We start from the raw sequence: 19,725 nt of genomic DNA, 5'->3' as shown, positions 1-19,725 counted from the left end.
ACTGTAATCTCTTTTACATTTTGGGCCACGACTGAAATCAGGACAAAGTAGTAGGCCTTGCAGGCATGGACTACATGGGTGTTTCCAAGCTCACCTGCTATTTTTGTTCAACTTTTCCATGTTGAAAAAGTTTTTACATTTTGCACAGCAGCAGGATGTAGAAACACAGCGAGACAAAACTGCAGCCACCGGCAGCTGGTTGTGTTTGGATGTCATGCCATGTTGTGTATTCTGAGCGTCATTTTACTAGACTTTAATTTTCAGTGAAACGATCTACGTAATAACAGAACAAATTGAAGCAATAACAGTCGAAGATATTCATATGTTCAGTTCACTAGTTCAGTAATGATTCTTCTTTATCACATCATAGTCGCGATTAAAAATGCATTTTAAGAATTAAAAATATGACACCACATATTTCAGACAAGTTGAAACGGAGGTTAGATTTTTAGATGAGACAGAGACAATGGAACGAGAAGAGCATTTTAGCATTTTGTAAAGCTGTTTGTCATGTCATTGGCATGAGTGCTAATTGGCTTTCAGAGATCATTTTGGCAAAAATAGTGAATATTAAAGATTTTTGGCATGCTAGTGTTAAAGCAAGGACATGACAACTTTGGTTATACAGAGACTTTTACAGAAGCGGATCAAAGTGTTTTACATATTGCAGAAAATACCTTAAAAAAGCAGTTCAAAGATAATGACAAGGATGTGAAATCAGATATAGAAAAAAATTTAATGCAATAATATTTTCAACTAGGAAAGGCATTAAAGTTATGGTGCATTTACAGTGCACTGAATAATAAATAAAAGTGCAGTATGGGAAATAAAACCACAAGACCAGTCGGCCAGTGATAATGAGCTGAACTTGAATTCAACACAGATTGTGGCCCATGTGTCCTTGAAATGAAAGAAGAGTTATGTAGAGAGCAGATGCGCTTCAGCATTTTAATCACAATGATGTGAAACAGTCAAACAGCCAATTACATGCACACATCTTTGAATTATGAGGGTCTGAGCAAGATAAATGCCTTCTCTCACTGCTCCTGCCACATCAGAGGAGAGCAGTCAGAAGAGGCAATAAATAGAGTGTGTTATAAGATGTTTTCACAGGGTGCTGTTTACACTAATCAAAGCCTTTTTAGTGAGATAGGTTTATTTCTTTCCCAACAAATCACAGGTGAACTGATGAAATGAGCATTCATTCATTTTTTTTTAAACATTGGTAATTTTCAACATTATATTTTAACCGGACGAAGGATTTTAGTCATCGTTACCCTTTGAGTGAGAGAGAGTGACCAAAACAGCGACTGTGTCCTCACTGACTCCCAACAGTTCTATTTACAGCCATAAAAAGCAGCAGGATAAGAAACTGAACTAAATGATGTGTTCTGTCTGTCTGTCGATCTCCTCCGCTCTCAAGTCACAGAAGCTCCTACACACAACAAGCAGCTTCATTACAATCAGCTGATTGTGGAGTGTGTGTGTGTGCGCGCGTGTGTGCGCGCGTGTGCGCGCGTGTGCGCGCGCGTTACAAGCATTGGTTATATGCGGTTATACACGTGAAATTGTGCCAGGCAAATTAAATTTAGTATTCATTTGGTCTGTCAGCCAACTCTTTTGGTAAGAAAACATCGTAGAGTGCTAATGCACAGAGCTGTATACTGTATGTATCACCCACACAGATACACACAGACACAAACTCACACACACTGTGCACACACCTTTTTCTGTATCCACTCTGCTGTGAGATGTTTATGCTCAAATCTGAATTACCCAGCTGTGTCCCCACTGCTTCACCAGCATTATTAAACACACAGCAGTTATTATACCCCCCCCCCCCCTCTCTCTCACAAACACACACACACACACACACAAACAGAGGGAATAGAAAAGAGAAGCAGCACAAGATTAACTGATTTACGCAGGATGAAAGAGATTTTTGAGTGTGGATGGGGGAAATGAAGAGGATGAGTAGATAGCAGGTCAATTACACTGAGAAGCCGAGAAGTCTCACATTGGGATCAATTCAAGAGAAAACCACAGTGGTGTAATTTTAAAGGAATTCCCTGACTGTAGTCAACACTGAACTTGAATGTCAGCACTTTGAATTGTCAAACTACCCCAGGTATTACAACCACTGCTTGTGGAAAAAAACCTGGTTGTAGGATATGTAACGCTAGCTTCTATCTCTGAGCCAGAAAATCTGAATTTGAGCCGAAAGGTGGCTGGGTAGAGCTGAGGTGTAACGTGGCCACCACAGCAATGCTGACAGGCTGAAATGCCTGTCAGTCAAGCAAAAACAACATAATGCTCTTTAAAGATTGATCAAGTATCTCCTCATTGGAGCAATGATTCTCAGAATTGTCACAAAGACACAAGTCTCTTGCAACCATTAGAGGAACTGTAGCTTAATGTGCCACCACTTTGACTTCACCACTTAACTGTGGTGGTAGCCGTTAATGGCCAAAAATGGATTGTGAATTATATTTCTTTATATTTATATAATTATATATCAACAGAACAAAAAGAAAACGGAATATTTTCTCTCTCCATCAGATATCTTTTCACATTTCAAAATGTATAAACTCATCACATATTATAAACTTTATTCGACTATCCTTTACTAAAAAAAGAAATTACAATCTCACCGCAAACATCTCGGCTCAAATCAACGACAGAAAACACAGAAATATTGCATGTTTTGTCATTGTTAATGATGAGTAAATAAATGCTGGAAAAAAACTCCAATCATCTGCTGCCTCCTTTGTTTAACATGTAGCTGTGACTTTTGATAACAGTATATAAAGTAGACAGAAATACAGGGACAGTGATCAGAGAGCAACTGTAACAAAATGGAGGCAGATTTCAGAATTCAGGAAAGGTTAGCATTCTGTCTAGTATTAACATTAATACTTTTAAACAATTATGCATTTTTTACATGTTGGGGGTTGATTCCCAAACTCAGAGAACATAGTGTTTTGGGCTGTGATGACCATCATGCATTCAGACTGCATTTGCTACCATTAGGGGTGGGCTATCTGCCAATAAGATCACGACAATCTCAAATCGCAATTCACAATCTTAATCACGATCTGCATTCGGTTTCCGCTCTGATTTAATTGTGAAAGTCCTGACTGGAAGTTGTGATTTGTATCTTTCTGCCGCTTTGACGCTTCTTTTGGACGTTTGTCTGCTCTCCGCTGCTCTTCGCCCACAATGCTGTCCTTTGTTGACAAATTGTGTCACAACCAATCACACTTTTTGCTTTTTCATGCGGAGTATTCATTTGGACAGTGTTGTGATTTATTTATGAGGTGCCACATCTAAGTGTTTTGATTTGGAAGTTCAATCGCTGCTGACTCACTGCTATTAGCCAACCTGTCAAATGCTGGCAAGACCAACAGTAGTCACTGTGAGGGGTGTGTATGCACACGTGTAGCACACAAACACACACTCCTGTTTGAACTGCATGAAACCTGAGCAATAAAGTTAAAAAGTAAATATGAAACTGCTAAAATAATTTGTAAATACAACAAGTAAACATGCACAAACAAAACTATGTCACATAAACACAACAACACAAGTCGCTTTCGGGGGCCATTATAGAGACAGCCGGAGTGACCATCGTGTTCTTGGTCATCTCTCTTACCAAGGCCCTTCCCTCCTCCCCAGTTTAGCCAGGTGGCCAGTTCTAGGAAGAATCCTGGTTGTTCCAATCATTTTCTATTTTAAGAATGATGGAGGCCTCTGCTCTCTTATGAACCTTTTTTTAGGCCTTCCCCAGATCTGTACCTCGACAGAATCTTGTCTCTCAGCTCTGCAGGCAGGTCCTTCTTCCTCATGGCTTGTTTTTTGCTCTAATATGCACTGTCAGCTATGAGGCCATATATAGGCAGGTGTGCCTTTCCAAATCATGTTCAACAAACTGAATTAACCACAGGTGAACTCTAACCAAGGTGTACAAACATCTCAAAAATCACCAAGAGAAATGGCAGGTACCTGAGCTAAATTTCAAGTGTCATAACAAAGGGTCTGCGTGCTTGCATCTTGGGCTAATCAATTGATATTGAGTGTAGATTGATGAATGGAAAAAAATAGTTTAGGGCTGCAACATAATAAAATGTGAAAAAGTGAAGCGGGTCTGAACCCTTTCCGGATGCACTGTGGATCGACCTTTCTTTGAAAGTAAAATTATCAGGAAGAGAAAGCAGTAATCAACAGTACTAAACAACAAGTAACAAAATAATACGAGTTGGCTCCAACAATCACAATCCCTGAATAATTCATTTTACCTGCTCTATTTTACCATTACAAAAACATACACCTGTCTGTTTTATATTTGTTCAGGTTGCTCTGATTTTTTCAACCCACTGTTTGTTCCTTCCACTGATTACAACAATGACAAAATAACTGAACTGAACTTTAGAAAAAATTGTGAATGCAATGCAGCATACCAACAAAACAACAAAGTGGTGGCAGAGTTGTGATCCACAGTGTTTGATGTTTATCATCACTCCAGTTGTGAGAGGATGTCACAGTTTTCTGACATACACATATGAACTTTGTGTAAAACAGTCCATACTACAGAAGTAGCATAAACATGAACCGACACTGCACAGAAAACACACCTACACTATTGAACACGAACACTGTGCACAAGTGTTCATCACATGCTCCATGTGTTATTACACTATTCAAGGTGTTAAATGAGGCTTTTGTGAGCCGTCTTATCACACCACATATCCATAAGGTGTCTTAACATAAAAAAACTACAATTATTTATTTTTGCTTGCTCTTATTTCTCACTCATATCAGAATCATCTGGTAGGAACATATGGACTCCGTGTACACATTTAAATGCATCTCGTATGAATTGTATCTAGGTATGGTTTTAACCGGATTATATTTACACCTTAGATCTGATTGTTCTGTCACATCCTCCTCTCGTTCGTTTGCATGGGTCCAAAAAAAACAACAAACAAACAAACAAAAAAAAAAATAGAAGATGGAGATGGTAGCCATCCGTGAAGCTGTGTTATTGTGTTTGCTTGCTTTTCGAGGCGGGGGAGGAAGACGTCTTTGACAACTGGAATGCCAAAGACGAAAGCAGAGGAGAATGCTGATTTATGTTGTATGCTGCTACCGTACCGGTTTGGAACAGTCACATGCGATTATGTATTTCCACCCATGTAGCTGTATGAGGATTGACATTGCAATGTAATTACACTTGTATTCAATGTGGTCACAATGAAAATCTGACCACCACCCTCAATGCATCTTGGGTGCACTTACACCAGTGCTTTCATGTTGTCAAGCACTGTCCGATTGCATTTGCATTCCAAAACACCCAAAACATATTTTAATGTTTTTTGTGGTGTGATATTTAAAGTTTTTACCATGAACTATCCACACTGTTATGGATACTGTAAATAATAGGCATTCTCGTGTCTTTTCTCTGTCAAATCCCCCATCCACTTTATTTTTCAAATAAGACACACATGGTGTGGAGTTGACAGAACAAGATGAAAATACCTGGTGTCTGCAGGTCTGTTACAGTCTGTGATTCAGCTGTCTGAATGAGAGGAAACCAGACATGGCAGATAACACCTGACTGGCAACATGGTTCAGCCACAAAGACAGAGTTGGTCTTAGTATGGTCTATACTGAATGAATGAATGAATGAATTATCCTGACCTTAACTGTTGCCATATTCTTGACTCTGTCTCTGTTTGTTTGGCTGTTATGGATTTTCTTCCAGCTAATATCTCTACACGGCCATGAAGCTGACTCATTTAATCTGATTCCTCAGTTAGTGCCACCACAGTAATTAAATATTGCATAAAGGAGCTGTAGAATTATATATTTTTTGTTTACTCACTAAGTCATCACTATCAGCATCATCGCATATTCTTAGCTTTTACTGTATATGCTTGTCAAGGAAAGAGTCAGCAGAGATTCTGGGCTTTGCTGAAAACATTCAGGGCTTGTTAGATGCAAGAAGGCTGGGCTCAGCTTGGCTTCTGCTGAAGTGTTGTTCCTTAAATGGCTGTCACTGTATATCCCTACTCCCTCTCTTTTTTAAAATAGAGTCAACTATTTTTCTCAACAATTAACCTCTCAGTAGTTTACTGTGTGTAAAATAGTGGCCTTTGTTACAATTTTGAAAGTCATTGTTGTACTCTCAAGGGTCTAAAATGGGAGGCGTTGACCATTATAAAGATTGTTAAGCAAGTTTTTGATTTTTGAGGGACAATTTGGGTGAAAGAGAGGTGTTTAACGGCGTGCGTGTGTCTGATTAACTGACGCCCTGTGTTTCTGTTTTTTGCTCTTTTTGTTCCGTAGGTATTTACTGTGTGCCGTTCTGGTGTGAGAGTTATATAGTTATCTCATAAATTCCCACAATGGAGGAAATCAGTGTTCATGGCATGTACACTACATTGTTAACAGTACCGCCATGCACTGTGTCACAATGTTGGAGTCAAACAAGTTCAAATGCTCTAGAGGATATAGTGGATGAAAATTTGCAAGAGTCTGTGAAAGGATGCACAAGATTGAAGTAGAGAACAAAGAGGTAGCAGGTGAATTAAGGTTCTTATTGTAAGTAACAGTCAGCTTTGTCCCCTGCTTTGTCTTTATGTATGGCCAGTTATATACTGACTGGAAGTAGGGGACTGTACGGGAGCCTTGTGCTTAGTTCTGTTGTTTGTTCCTCAAACATCATGTAGATAAGAGCCTTGTGATGTTGATTTACCATTGACAGCTGATTGGCCTTTTCTTACTGTATTCACACTGGCATGAATGTTTACATAAGTAATTAAGGTGTGGCCAATTTTAATCAACCGCTGTGATTAAATGCTGTGATGAAATGAAAATGTTCCCCTCCCCCCTCCCTTCCTTTGTTATCTTGGCTTCTTGTCACTGCAAAACAAATAAGAACATTTTTTTCTAGCATTGGACTTATTGTATGTGTCGCCTTCCCTGCTGAGATAAATACGCCCTTCTGATTGGAGCTTATTGTGCGCTGCTCTAGATTCATGTTTGAAACTAATTTGATTGTTTATCCACAGTCGATAATAATTTATAGAAAATTGTAGTTGTTTTAGTCCTTTGAGCCATATAGCTGTGGAGGTGTTATCTTAAAGCAGAAAGTGCAAACAATACCCTCATGCCCTTATCACTCCTTGATGAAGCAGACATGCAGCTTATTTCCTTGGTTACTCTTCAAGGTAAAAAGTTTGTTAATTGTGAATCTGTGGAAGTGATCTATTTTTCTCAGATGAGCACTTAATGCATTTTTTGTAAAGTGCATCTTGAACCCACTTTTGCTCAGGTTTTTATTTCCATTCTAGCTGATCATTGTTAAGTGTAATTATAAACAAAAAAGAAACACTCTCTGGAAAAACAATGATATGCGATTATATGCTGCAGCACATAGACCCGAGTTTGCAGCCAACTGTGTCACGTAACGAGAACTGTTTGTTGGTTAAATGTTAATGCATGCTGTAACTGATTTTCCTGTTGCTTAGGCTATGAAGCAGAAAATAACCACAGATTTAGAAGTGATGTTTCTTTCTGTGCGTCTTCCACTAAGAGGTGTACACAAGGAGGATAAAAAGAGGATAAAGATGAGGAAAGCTGATTTATTTGATTTGCAGTACTGAACATGACTGGAGTCATTTCACATCACTAAGTTATTGAACATTTCTTTTGACAATAAATTCGCCCCCTCTCCGCCTTTCCTTTAAAATCTCACGACTCTAGTTGCATCAACAGACATCTTCTTTGTGTGTCTTCTTGTGTACATGTGCAGTTGTGTGTGCGACACAGCTGTTCTGTGATCAAAGATATATACACTGGTTTGCCTCATCAGCTGTTCACACCAAAGGAAGCTGTTAAAAAAAAACATATGTTGTAATTTCATTTCATAACTTTCATTTGCTGTCACTTATTGGTTTTCCAAGCAGAAATCACCAAATACAGCAGACGGCTCCGACAATTTCTCATTGGCGTTCTCTCCTGTCAGCTAGCAATAATACAGTGTTTGTCTCCTGTATGGATGTAGGCGACTTCACCTTCACGTCAGCTTTGTGTTTTGACAGCATCTTATGTGTTTTGATGTTGGTCCCAAGTGTGATGTGAATTTGAATAGGTTGTGTACAAAGACTTGCCTGTCAGGGAGACAATGATGCAGACTGACAGAGAGATGATTTAAGTCAGTCGCGAACCATTCCCTTTCAAGGCAGCCCTTGAATCTCACACACATGCACCGGTTCCTCTTTGTTGAGTGAATGGACTAAGCAATGGTCAGTGCATTGTAATGTATTACAAAAGTCTCTGCCATAATTTGACTGATACATCCACCACTTTGGAGGCCAGAACAGATTCAGTCTCCTACGTGTTGAATTTTCATGTTATTATTTAGCATCTTTCAAATGATTGTGATTGTGATGCAGAAAATTACACCAGTGTAGGCTTGTGTCATATAAGGCAGGCCTCACTCACACTTTCAAGACTGAAACTTTATAAGACACTCACAAACAACGGCCTCTTTTTTTTATTTAAGCTTTCCTGCTGGTAGTCACCAGCTGTGTGAGTATTCAGAGGAGAAATACATATATACTGTGTAACCAAATGGACAGGCCTGATTTCTTTCAGTTTGGTGGCTCAACGTGGGTGCATGCATGAGTGCAGGTCTCTTTTTTTCGCCATGTTTTTCTCACTGATGTGGTTCGGATGATTTGAATGAGAGGGAATGAAAAAGACATGACAGATGGAGAGACGGGGAAGAAATCAATTGGAGAATTTCTATTTGATGCTCTGTGTTTTCTCTGAAACCTTCTCATTTTCATGGAGTTTGGTCTTGGCCTGCCTTCTTCAATCTTTTGGAATTTCATTACAGGGGATTGTGGTTTCCCAGTAACATAAAGTAAACATATTGATTAATTTCAAATCTGATAGAACCTACACTGGCTGAAACAGCTGACGCATGGATATGGTTGCCTGCAATGTATTTGTAATACATGTATATTACATGTATTCATGTAATACGGACCCAAACCCAAAATGTGTCCAGAACAGGTCCTCAGAATAAAAACAAGTACAGCCATAAGAAATACTTGTTGCATACTTGTTTATTATTATATATTTTATTTTTTTACAGAAGTTAAAAGTGATTTTGACACAAGACTGAAACTCATGAGCATTTTGAACCTGAACTGTCAGAGTCCTTCTTCCCCAGTGCATCTGAGATCAGCAGCCTGGTTCAACAATTCACCATATCAGAGTCCGTGGGTGCTGCTGCTGCTGCTGTTGTAGATGTGATAAGTCAGTCTAGCAAGACAGTCTGAAAATTTCTGCCTTGTTGGTTTCAGAGTGCATTGTGAATCTGAAATGAGATGTGCTCACTCTGCATGCTATCAATCTGTTGAAGTTCTGATTGAATTCACTAACATATCTGCTATGTACAACATTACTGAACATAACTAGTGTTGGGTGTTTGAAATCCAAATGTTATGTGCATTTATCATTTAGTTATGTTTGTCTAATTTATGATGTTGGGTCTGAGCTCTGCCTCACGAGCAGGACACCATAAGTTTGACCTTCGGTTGTTCATCAATTTATTGGTTATCATATATTTAGAAAATATTAATATAAAAAAATTATAAATTAAATAATAACTTTAAAATGAATTAAAGTCCTCAGGGGCACCAGCCTAAAACTAACAGGCAAAATAGCCAATATTGGTTCAGTCTCAAATTATTACTATTAATCTGGAACTCCCATATCAACAGTAAGTAAAGGTTGATGTATTGGAATTCTACTGAGTAGAGTTTGGCAATACTTGCACTTGTGCAACATTAAAACAGTAGTTACACTTCACTTATGTTCTGAAGCCTCCTACTCTCCATTCTGACTCATATTCATATTCCTCTATTTTTTCACTGTCAGACAACTGAACAAATATTTGATTGTGGCTCATACATGGTACGGTTGCCTTGAACTGCAAGGTGTTGTGAGTAGCCGTTAATGCGAAGTGAGATAGATAGAAATCTCTGGAGAAGAAGGGGGTTACAAACTAGCCACATCATGTGGTTCGTATAGGAACTTTATCACATTTAACACTTGCATACAGTCATGAGATGTAGCATAAAAACTGTCCACTGGAAGTAAAGGTTATGCCAATATGGGTAGAAGAAAGTGAAAGCCTATCCACCTGATTTTTGAAGACATAACAATAATAATAAGAAGAACCATGTCACTGAGTAAAACAGCTTGAATTACAAATAATGATATTTTTATAATGTGAAACAACATTATAACACAGAAGGAAACTGAAACAGACCAAACTGACAAACATACAGACAGTACTTTTTATGCCTTGGCTTGGCTTACAACAATCCACAAAGTTGGCAGCTTTATACGGAGATACCCAATTACCTATTATTGGTTCAAACTACCACAGCATCATGACTGGAATGAATAGATAAAGGGGTTTAGGTCTGTACACAAAAAGATAAATTAAAAGCTAATAATTAAAAGTTGATTAATGGTCAGACTCAACAGGGTCGTTTTGTTTACTGCCGAACTGCTCATATGTGGATCTGTGCTGTACCTTGAGCAACATTGGCAACAGGGTTGAATTCTGAACAACCTGTAGTGATTAAATAACTCCTCCTGAACCAGATCCAATTGGCTCTGTTTTCATGTTGTGTCATGTCCCCCTCCTGCTGATTTCCACCTGCATTGAGGGATGTGCTTGGTGATTTTGCTTCCTCTGGTTACCATACTTTAAACAAACTGCATGTAGATTTATTTGCTGATCACAGAACTATTCCTGTACACACTGTATATTTCAGCATGGATATAAAGTTAGAATGTGTTGTTTATTGCGCATAAGGAAATGACTAGAAATGGATAAAGGACATGATGGAATAACAAAATCAACCAGTGGTTAAATCGCCATCTGTCAGTTTTTGAGAGTGTGCAGTAAATGTATTATTTATGCTGTTAGTTTGCACTGCTTATTTGCTGGACAGATTAAAGCCCAGTTGGTCCGTGTTACCACCAATCACACATAGCAGTTCAGTGTTTCATTTTTTTATAGTGGAATTCTTTCCTAGGGCTTCCAGGTCACGTTACATTTAAAAAAAATGTAAAAGTAGCCTTAGAGTGTGTTCATTGGATAGCACACCCTAACCAGATGTACGCCTATCTGATGGAAATCTTATACAGATAGTCTTACAATTATGTTGCACATGTAATATACTGAAAGTGTTATTTGTTGGTGTGAACTTTATTTATTTACTTACCCTCTAACACAACTAATTAAGCTCCGCTGCTCTTGACAACATGTGTGAGATACGCTACTTGCATTTCTGAGCTTGCCCTTTACAGAATACTAGTGTACTTTATGTTTGTTCTAAATTTAATGAGACAGACGTTATTTTTTTACATCTAATCTGTTAGTTTTTTGTAATGTCAAATGCCAGATTATTTATTTTGAACATGACTGGGCCTGGTCAGTGGCGCCAGCAGGACTATATTTCATAGCGCGAACAAGAGCCGCCTGTCTGCTAGGCTTACCTTTAGGTTTCCCCACACACGTACATATGTCTACTTAGCGTTAAAGTTATGACATGATACCACAATAAAACTCTAATTAGCCTGATTAGCCACATGCATTTCAAAGACCAACTAACAGGCCTGAAAAACAACAACAGCAAGGGAATAACTGTTTTAAGAGATGTGCTGGTTCAAATAATGCTCACTTTGGAGGCTGTAGTTTGTGGAGCTGTTTTATTGTATTGCATTACACTGAAAGGTGTTTTCTAATATTTAGTCTGATGAAAAAACATGAACAAAATAAAAGCACAAACGTGAACAAAATAAAAACACATTTATTATAAGAGCATCAAGGAATTAAATTTAAAGGTTGAAATTTAAAAGACATCTATTTCTGTAAATTGGATGACATGAAACCTTTGCACTGGTGAAGTAGAAAGCCAGGCACACACAGCACCTCACCTGTGCTTGTGTGGATGTTTCACTGTGAACTTGAATGCCCTGGGGTGGGAGTAGAGGCTCAGTTGGTAGTGTGTCAGCAATCATCAAACGGCACAATCCACTTTTTTTTTCAAATCCAGTCATCCTTTATGACTCCATTTGACATTGCCTTTGACATTACCTGCCTTGTTATACACAAGTTGCTGTAGCATTCGGCACTACTTCAGCTTCTGTGCAATTACAGTTGGTGCACATACACCCTCACAAAATAATATATCATTTTTTGTTCAAGGCTTGTTTCACATTGAGAAGCTGATGAAATCAATAACATAGAAAAGACCAGAGTAAATATTTAAATCCAGGGACTGTACATTATAGCAGGTGAAGAAACCTATTTTTGGGCACTGGCCGTAACAGTAAAATACCTACATAAGTGTTGATTGGATGTTGCCTCTCACTCTTAAAGAAACATACAGATATTTACTTTTTTGGCTGTGTTGTGTTGATATATCCATAGTGCATTTTTGTACACACTTCCTTGACTCTGTGATGCCATCAGACTGGGACGACCTGGGGTGGACTGCTATTGTCAACATGAGAGCGGAGCAGCTGTTCTTCAACTGCAGTTCCTCATCAATGAGGTAAGACAGACTCCATTACAATCCGGTCTTAAAGCTGTGTTTTTAAAAATCTGATTGACTGTCCTGAAGTGTTTGTGTTTGCCTGAATTTTAGAGTTTATTGGATTTTGAATGAATGATCTTAACCATGTTACCAACAACCTTGGATCAGTCGTCTTAATCAAAGCTTATTATTTTGGATTTTGCTGATGACCATAATGATGATGATAATTACCCTTTTCAATAGTTTTTGGATGACAGTGGGGTTGAATTAATTGAATGGATAGTAGATTGGAATTATGACTCTGTAGCTGCATGTTAGTAGCTTTCATTAATTGTGCAGTCATTATTTCTTATTTTATGGGATTTGTTGATAATAAATAATCCCAGGCTTAGTGTCCTCCAATATCTAACACCTGAAATTCATTGAACAAATAAAGCAAAAACAGCATCTCACAGAGGACTTAATTGTGAAGCAAGTTCTGCAGTTACAGTTTCTGCTGTTACAATTCTTTCTGGTCTCTGTTAGAGGTCTATCAGTGTAAAATTATGGTAATTGCTGCAGAGTTAGATTGTAAAATGGAGACCATATGATCACTTATCACTTAAATCAGAATTTAAGTCAGAAGATGTGACTGAGGTTTTATATTGTTCAGTGGGAAACAGTTGCCAGAAATCAAGTTGTATCAGTAGGAAATATCTCAATTCACCTGTTGGAAAGCACTTAGTGAGCGGGGACAGACATGGGTTGCTAGAAAGCAGATTTGAAAATCAGAAAATTATAATCTCGGTGCACCCTGGGAACAATCTCATGTGACTGCATGAGTGATGCGTTCAGTTTCACATCAGTGTTATTGTTCTTGACTGTAGCGGGCTTTGGTTTGAAATTCAGTGGATGGATTTTACTCAGTTAATAGAAGGGTGAACTTGAGAAAGAAATCCATGTCTTTGAAAGCACATATTGACGTATTTGGGTAGAGACCTTTTGGCATCCAATCCTATGGAGTGGTTTACTAAATCAGTTATAAAATCACGGTTGTTTCATGTGGAGGAGCTGATGACATAGAGAACACAGGAGAATAAACACTGCACAGTGAACCACTTAAATTAAAGGAATGTTACGATCATTATTTGCTCAAATACACAGAGTTCGTCCTCTTTGCCTTTAAAACTGTTTTCCCTCACTGTCTGCTTTTCTCCTGACAGACTAGCACTGTGTGGGCTGACACATGGCAGTGCTCTGCGTCAAGTGGTTTGTTTTAAGACTTTAGGAGGAGCTTCGTCAGTGCGCTCCAGTTTAATGCTATATTTTGTTTACTAACACAATACTGTAGGTGTATTATAGAAATACAGGGGTCCTTATGTTAAAGAGCAGAAGCCAAGTCACACGGATCTGGAACACAGAGCTGTCTCTCCCCTCTGTGTTACGCTTTCTTGTTTCTCCTTTATTCTGCTGTAATCTGTGTGTTCTTCCTGCCGCTCTGCTTTTTTTCTGTACCCACTCTATTTCTTTTTAAGCCCACTGGCTCTTTCAGCCCACTTCTCCATCACTCATTGGCCTACTTGTGATGTGTCTGAGGCAAATAGATGTGGATGGGTCTGACGAAGGGTGTGTGTGTGTGTGTGTGTGTGTGTGTGTGTGTGTGTGTGAGAGAGACAGACAGGTATTAACTTTGTGTGTGGATCAGTATGTGTGTATGGGTTTGAGACTTAGTGACTTGTGTTGTATGTTATGTGTGTGTGTGTGTGTTTATAGTTTTGTTTGTGCATGTGCAAATAGGAGTGTGTGTTTGTGTGCTACATGTGTGCATACACACCCCTCACAGTGACTACTGTCGGTCTTTGCGTCGTTTGACAGGTTGGCTAATAGCAGTGCTGTATGTCAGTGCCCTCTCTTGGATTCAATGTGTGTAAGGTGTAAAGATTTACTCACATTAGACATATGAACTTGCAGGTTCCTGTGAATGTTAAGCTTTGTTTCTCTCGTCTCTATATCACACTTTAGTCACGTAATTCATATCTAGTCACCAACGGGTTTATTATGCAGTCATAATCTCATACAATGTTATCCGTGTAAGCCTCTCTCGATATTTTATGTGAGGAGAGATTTTTTTTTTCTGCCACAATGTGGAGGGTATGAATAGGCTAATTAATGCGTTTGTTTGCCTATTCTGAATTCATTACTTTGCGTGATGAATAATACATCTAAAGAGGCTGAGGGGGCTGCTGAAAGTTGGTATCAGATGAGGTTTAGTGGTGGGGAAGAAAAAAAGATCCTTCCTCCCTCAGTCGTGCTGAGGGAGGAAGGATGGGTCAGCAGAGAGATATTTATTGGTGAATGTATACCTTAAAACAAATATAAAAATCGGCAGAAATCATGAGATACAGGGTAAAGTGTACTGTAACTGCACCTGGTTGTCTTGCCTGTGTTGCCATCAAGACGTCAAGAAAATTATACCATAATGGAGTTGCAGACCCGGCTCTCACCCTGTTTGCCTCTCCTGTTCTCTCTTCTCCCCATCTGATATGATTTCTTCATTAGCTGCTGCTCCACCTCCTCTCACTCCATTTCACTCTCTCCTCCTATGCATGCTTCAATCTCCAAAATGATCCTTTTGTGTTTGTGAAGTGATTAGTGGTTCTATAGAAGTGACAGAAAGGATTATGGAACTTGATGTTGAGTAAGGCTAGCAAGTCTGTGCTGAATTATCTCTATTTAGGTCCATCACATCATCTCTCAGCTCCGTTAGATTTATCTCTCCTTTGTAAACCTCCGTATGTTGTGTAAGCTTCAACCAGCAGGTAGCACACAGCTCAGTGAATCATTAAATATCTTTCAGTACTTTGTTTAATGTCCAGTCTATAGTACTTGCATTTGAGATGATCAGTTTGCTAGATAAAAATAAATTATAGAATAGAGACAAATAGAGAAATAGAAACATAGTGTAGAAATGAATTTATTGTGTCAATAGTAAAAAAAAGTAGAACAGTTGCAGCTACAAGTCAAGCAAATACTATCTGACTAAATTTGTGCAAAGAATGTGATGTCTGGATAAATATGAGTTGCAGAATGGCTTATTAAATGAAATGAGGATAAGATAAAGACAAATTATACGCCACCTAAATACACACAAAATTGTCATCTCAATGTCAGACCAAGAAAAACTGTGATTGAGAATAAATAAGTGCCAGTACGTTAGAAAGAAATAATGAGACAAACCAACAACACCTTGAGACATCATTAATCAAATGAGCTTCATATAAGTAAATGCCACCAGAAACAGAGAGATGAACCCAAAAAAATAAATTACCTTCTTCATGAATGTTTACACATTTAGGGTAAAGTGGAGCACAAGCTAATGGGAATTTAATAATCCCACTAAAATGAAATACTTTTAATCCCAGCAGGGTGCAATTATATTACATGACAAGATGAGGCAGAAGCATAGTCTTGATAAGGTAAGATTATGTAAGAAAGAAAAACAAAGAAAGAAAACACAATCATATCCAGTATAATTTTATGAACGCGCCAGGTTATCATCATCATCGATCCCCCATCAGTCAAAGTTGACACAGATAAGCAGCAACATAACCTTTTACATGGAGAGAGGGTGCCAAACAAACTAGGGGGTAGTAGGCGATAAATGCTCAAATAATTATGTTGTTTGATTAATTATTTCTTCTCTGTTGATTTGTTTCAGGAAGATAAATGATTTGTCTTGAACAGGCCTTCATTTATCACTTTGAAAATTTGGAGCTTAAAAGTTACAGTCATTCATTCTTATTTAGATCCTGGGCAGGGCAGAAGATTTTTTTTTTTACCAGACAATAGTAATATAAGACTTTTTTATCTGACTGTAATTGATCTTTCTTTCATCAAAGATGATCAAATGTATGGCTAGCATTTGAACAGCTACAGGAGATAATTATAGACAAGTGTGTGTGTGTGTGTGTGTGTGTGTGTGTGTGTGTGTGTGTGTGTTCAGCCTGGTTAGCATTACATCTCTCTGTTTAATATTTACCTTTAAATAACAGAGATTGTGCAACAAATATTTTTCTCCATGGAGAGTGAAGGGAAAACATTCACCAATATGGAAAACAGTGGGAAGCAATGTTTTCATCCTCCCTGGCGCTGTACAGTCTTTAATCCCATGATTAAATTTATAATCTAAAGCTAATTCTCCCTGGGCTCCAGTGTTTAAAGCGACGCCCTGGTAGCAAAACCGCATTTGGAATTACACTGAAATTACAATTTGCTGTCCTCAGAAGTAGGGCTGAAACCAGCTGACATCATTTGAAACTGATTTGTCATTTTCCTCTCAGTTTTCCTTCAGTTTCATATGATGACTGAGCTTCCTTCTTTTGGAAGAATGCATTATTATGCTAATTGTTTCATTTTAGCTATTTTATCTTTTACATGTGTGCTATTCTACTTACGTCATGTTATTGTTGCCAAATATTCGCTTTGGATGTGTTCGTCTTCAGTGCCTTGCTCCTCAAATCTACTGTGTTGTTTGCAGTTTGTCCAATCTTTCACAGTCTTGTCTATCAGCACTACAGGATTTGTGTTAAATCCAAAAGGCAAGGTGTCCTCTGTGTCCCTGAAATGATTCAGTACTGATATTCCTTTTTCTTTCTTTGTACTTTAGGGAGCGTTGGTCACAGCCTGTGCAGATGACACGCTACACTTGTGGAACCTGCGTCAGAGGCGGCCGGCTGTCCTCCATTCACTCAAATTCAACAGAGAGAGGTAAGCATCGATTCCACTAGATAAAATATGCAAACATTTGTGTAGACAGGATGTAGCACACATGCTCATACAGTATATGAAAACACACCACAAACCTTCCAGTGAAAAATGGATGTGACTACCCTAGACCAGAATATTCAATTGCTGGTACAGGAGTCTATAGCCTTAAACACCCGTCTTACTGGCAGCACGCATTAAAAATTCTATATACAGAGTCAGGCTGTGAGAGATGAACTAAACATGACACTGCATTCTGCATCCTCTCATCTTCAGCATCCTGACTAGAGCTTGACCGGCTGGCAATTGGAATCAGCCAGTTTTCGGTTTGATTGGCCATGACCGGTGACTGGCTGACCAGTCTCACATATATCCGATTCTGTGGTGATCAAAAATACACTTAATCAGACACTGACAACAACATCACCCCACTGAACATACCTAATTTCGAGAAGCTCGCAAAGGCAAAGTGGCTAAAACTAGTGCCACACCACTTCACACCACCTCACCTGTGCATGACGGATACCTCACTGAGCTGCTACTGCAGTTTGCACGCATGTGTGTCCACACCTCCAGTGTTGATGCTGTGCCTTTGATAATGGCCATCAATATAATAATCATCCATCATTGATGAGCAGTCTGAAACGTGGGGAGTTTTACAGCTTTTCACCAGGAACCCTTAACCCTTGTTCACAGAGAGGGAGAGAGCCCTTCACCTAATTATTAATAGTCAATGTTTTTATGATGAATTCTCCATTGTAGAAAGTGACAAAATGTTTGGGTAGTTCTCAGTTATAACTCTTAGAGATAAAATCACAATCCGCCAAGAAAATTGAAATCCCTTATTTAACAAATTTATTCCTCAGAGAGCTCTTTCAGAAATCACTGATGCCACTAGGCAGTGCCCTCTGTGCCCCAGAAAGACCCCTACTCACACCACCCAGCAGATATTGGCTGCTGGACCAACTTCAGCTAGAGCATCGGCAGTGGTCAGAGCTCCTCCACCAGGAGGACACATTTAATCAACTCAGTTTGGAAGACAGCAGACAGAGTTGACGAGCAGTGTTGAGCAGATGAGGCCAACTCCTCTGTCCTGCCTCTGACTCTGACTCTGCTCCTTTTTCACCATGTCTGATAAACCATAGAAAGAAGATCCACTGGCTGGAAACTCACGCTTCCATCTCAGCTGGTAACTCCATCTGACTCCATCTGTGAGACAGCCCCACTACCACCACCACAGGCCTCTGAGAGATGATTTCCGAGTGGTTCTCAGGCAGCTGAATCCATCTCCTTTGACATGTTAGATGTTACCACCTAAACCACTGAGCTACATGAGCTAGCTTTCAGATGATCACTACGAACTTCCACCAGCAGAGAGAGCTAGTGGAATATTTCTACAGGATGTTGGTTAATTAACGAAGTCGGCCTGGATGTGATGGTTGATGGATTGAATCTAATCATTATTATGGGTCAATTGAACAACTTCTGCAAAGGTGTTTGAAATGTCAAGAGCATTAATTTTGTTGTTGGGCTTTGGCAGATGTAGCTGAGTATGATGCGCCACCAGCAATGACACAGACAACTCCTGTTTTGGAGCTCTCCACTCTATATGTTTTTCTTTTTCTTCTTTTTTTTTTGACACCACTTGAGGGTCCTGGAGGTCAGAGGACAGGTTGTTACTGCTGCTTTACTTTTCCCCCGACAGCTAAGATGCAATGGGACAGAAGTGCTCAATGAGCTGGGAAAAACATGACCACTGCAGGAATCCTGGCTGGCTAGCTGTGGGAGGGCCAGATCCAGTGTGAGTGACTGAAGCTGAGAAGACCCTGAGTGTGTTTGGTAATTTGGCATGTCCACTCTCTCCTAAGGATGGGCATTTTCAGTAACTTCTATATTCGAGTACTCTCATTACCTTATGAACATTTACTCGATTACTCACAAATTATGTATAAATAAATTTTTACCGTAAAAAAAAGAAATATGGGAGGTCCATGTCCGACCGGAAACACAAGCTGAATTTATGTTAAGCTTGTGTTTCCAGTCGGACACAGACCTTCCCGACCAAGCCTCCTGTTTGGCTGTCGGAGAACATGATATGCAAGTTTAACACCACATATCTTGCGCTGCACGTTATGGTCGTCTTTTACATCAAAGTATTTCCAGACCTCACTTTTCCTGGTCACAGCTGCCATGGTGCACGTAACACCAACTGAGTTGAACTATCATAGCCAAAAACAACACGTGCACAGTTGCGCGAGTAGTGAAAAACTACTCGAATGATTACATCAACAACGAGTACTCGAGTACTCATACCCATCCCTACTCTCTCCCACTCTGTTGTTAATGTTGTGTC

At 39.1% G+C, this 19,725-nt stretch overlaps 1 protein-coding gene across 2 annotated transcripts in view; it reads left to right on the top strand.

The window, feature by feature from the left end:
• stxbp5l (syntaxin binding protein 5 like) overlaps positions 1-19,725 on the top strand; it is a 142,687-nt gene that overhangs the window by 55,640 nt on the left and 67,322 nt on the right. For both annotated transcript variants that reach the window (XM_022740794.1, XM_022740793.1), the window contains exons 3-4: positions 12,566-12,647; positions 17,275-17,375. In XM_022740794.1, coding sequence (XP_022596515.1) covers positions 12,566-12,647; positions 17,275-17,375 — 183 coding nt within the window. The remainder of the gene's footprint in view (positions 1-12,565; positions 12,648-17,274; positions 17,376-19,725) is intronic.

Source organism: Seriola dumerili, unplaced genomic scaffold (genome assembly GCF_002260705.1).
Source record: "Seriola dumerili isolate Sdu_G_001 unplaced genomic scaffold, Sdu_1.0 BDQW01000052.1, whole genome shotgun sequence".
Classification (NCBI taxonomy): Eukaryota; Metazoa; Chordata; class Actinopteri; order Carangiformes; family Carangidae; genus Seriola; species Seriola dumerili.
Note: the sequence above shows the minus strand (reverse complement) of the source record. Positions and strands in the feature narration are given on the sequence as shown.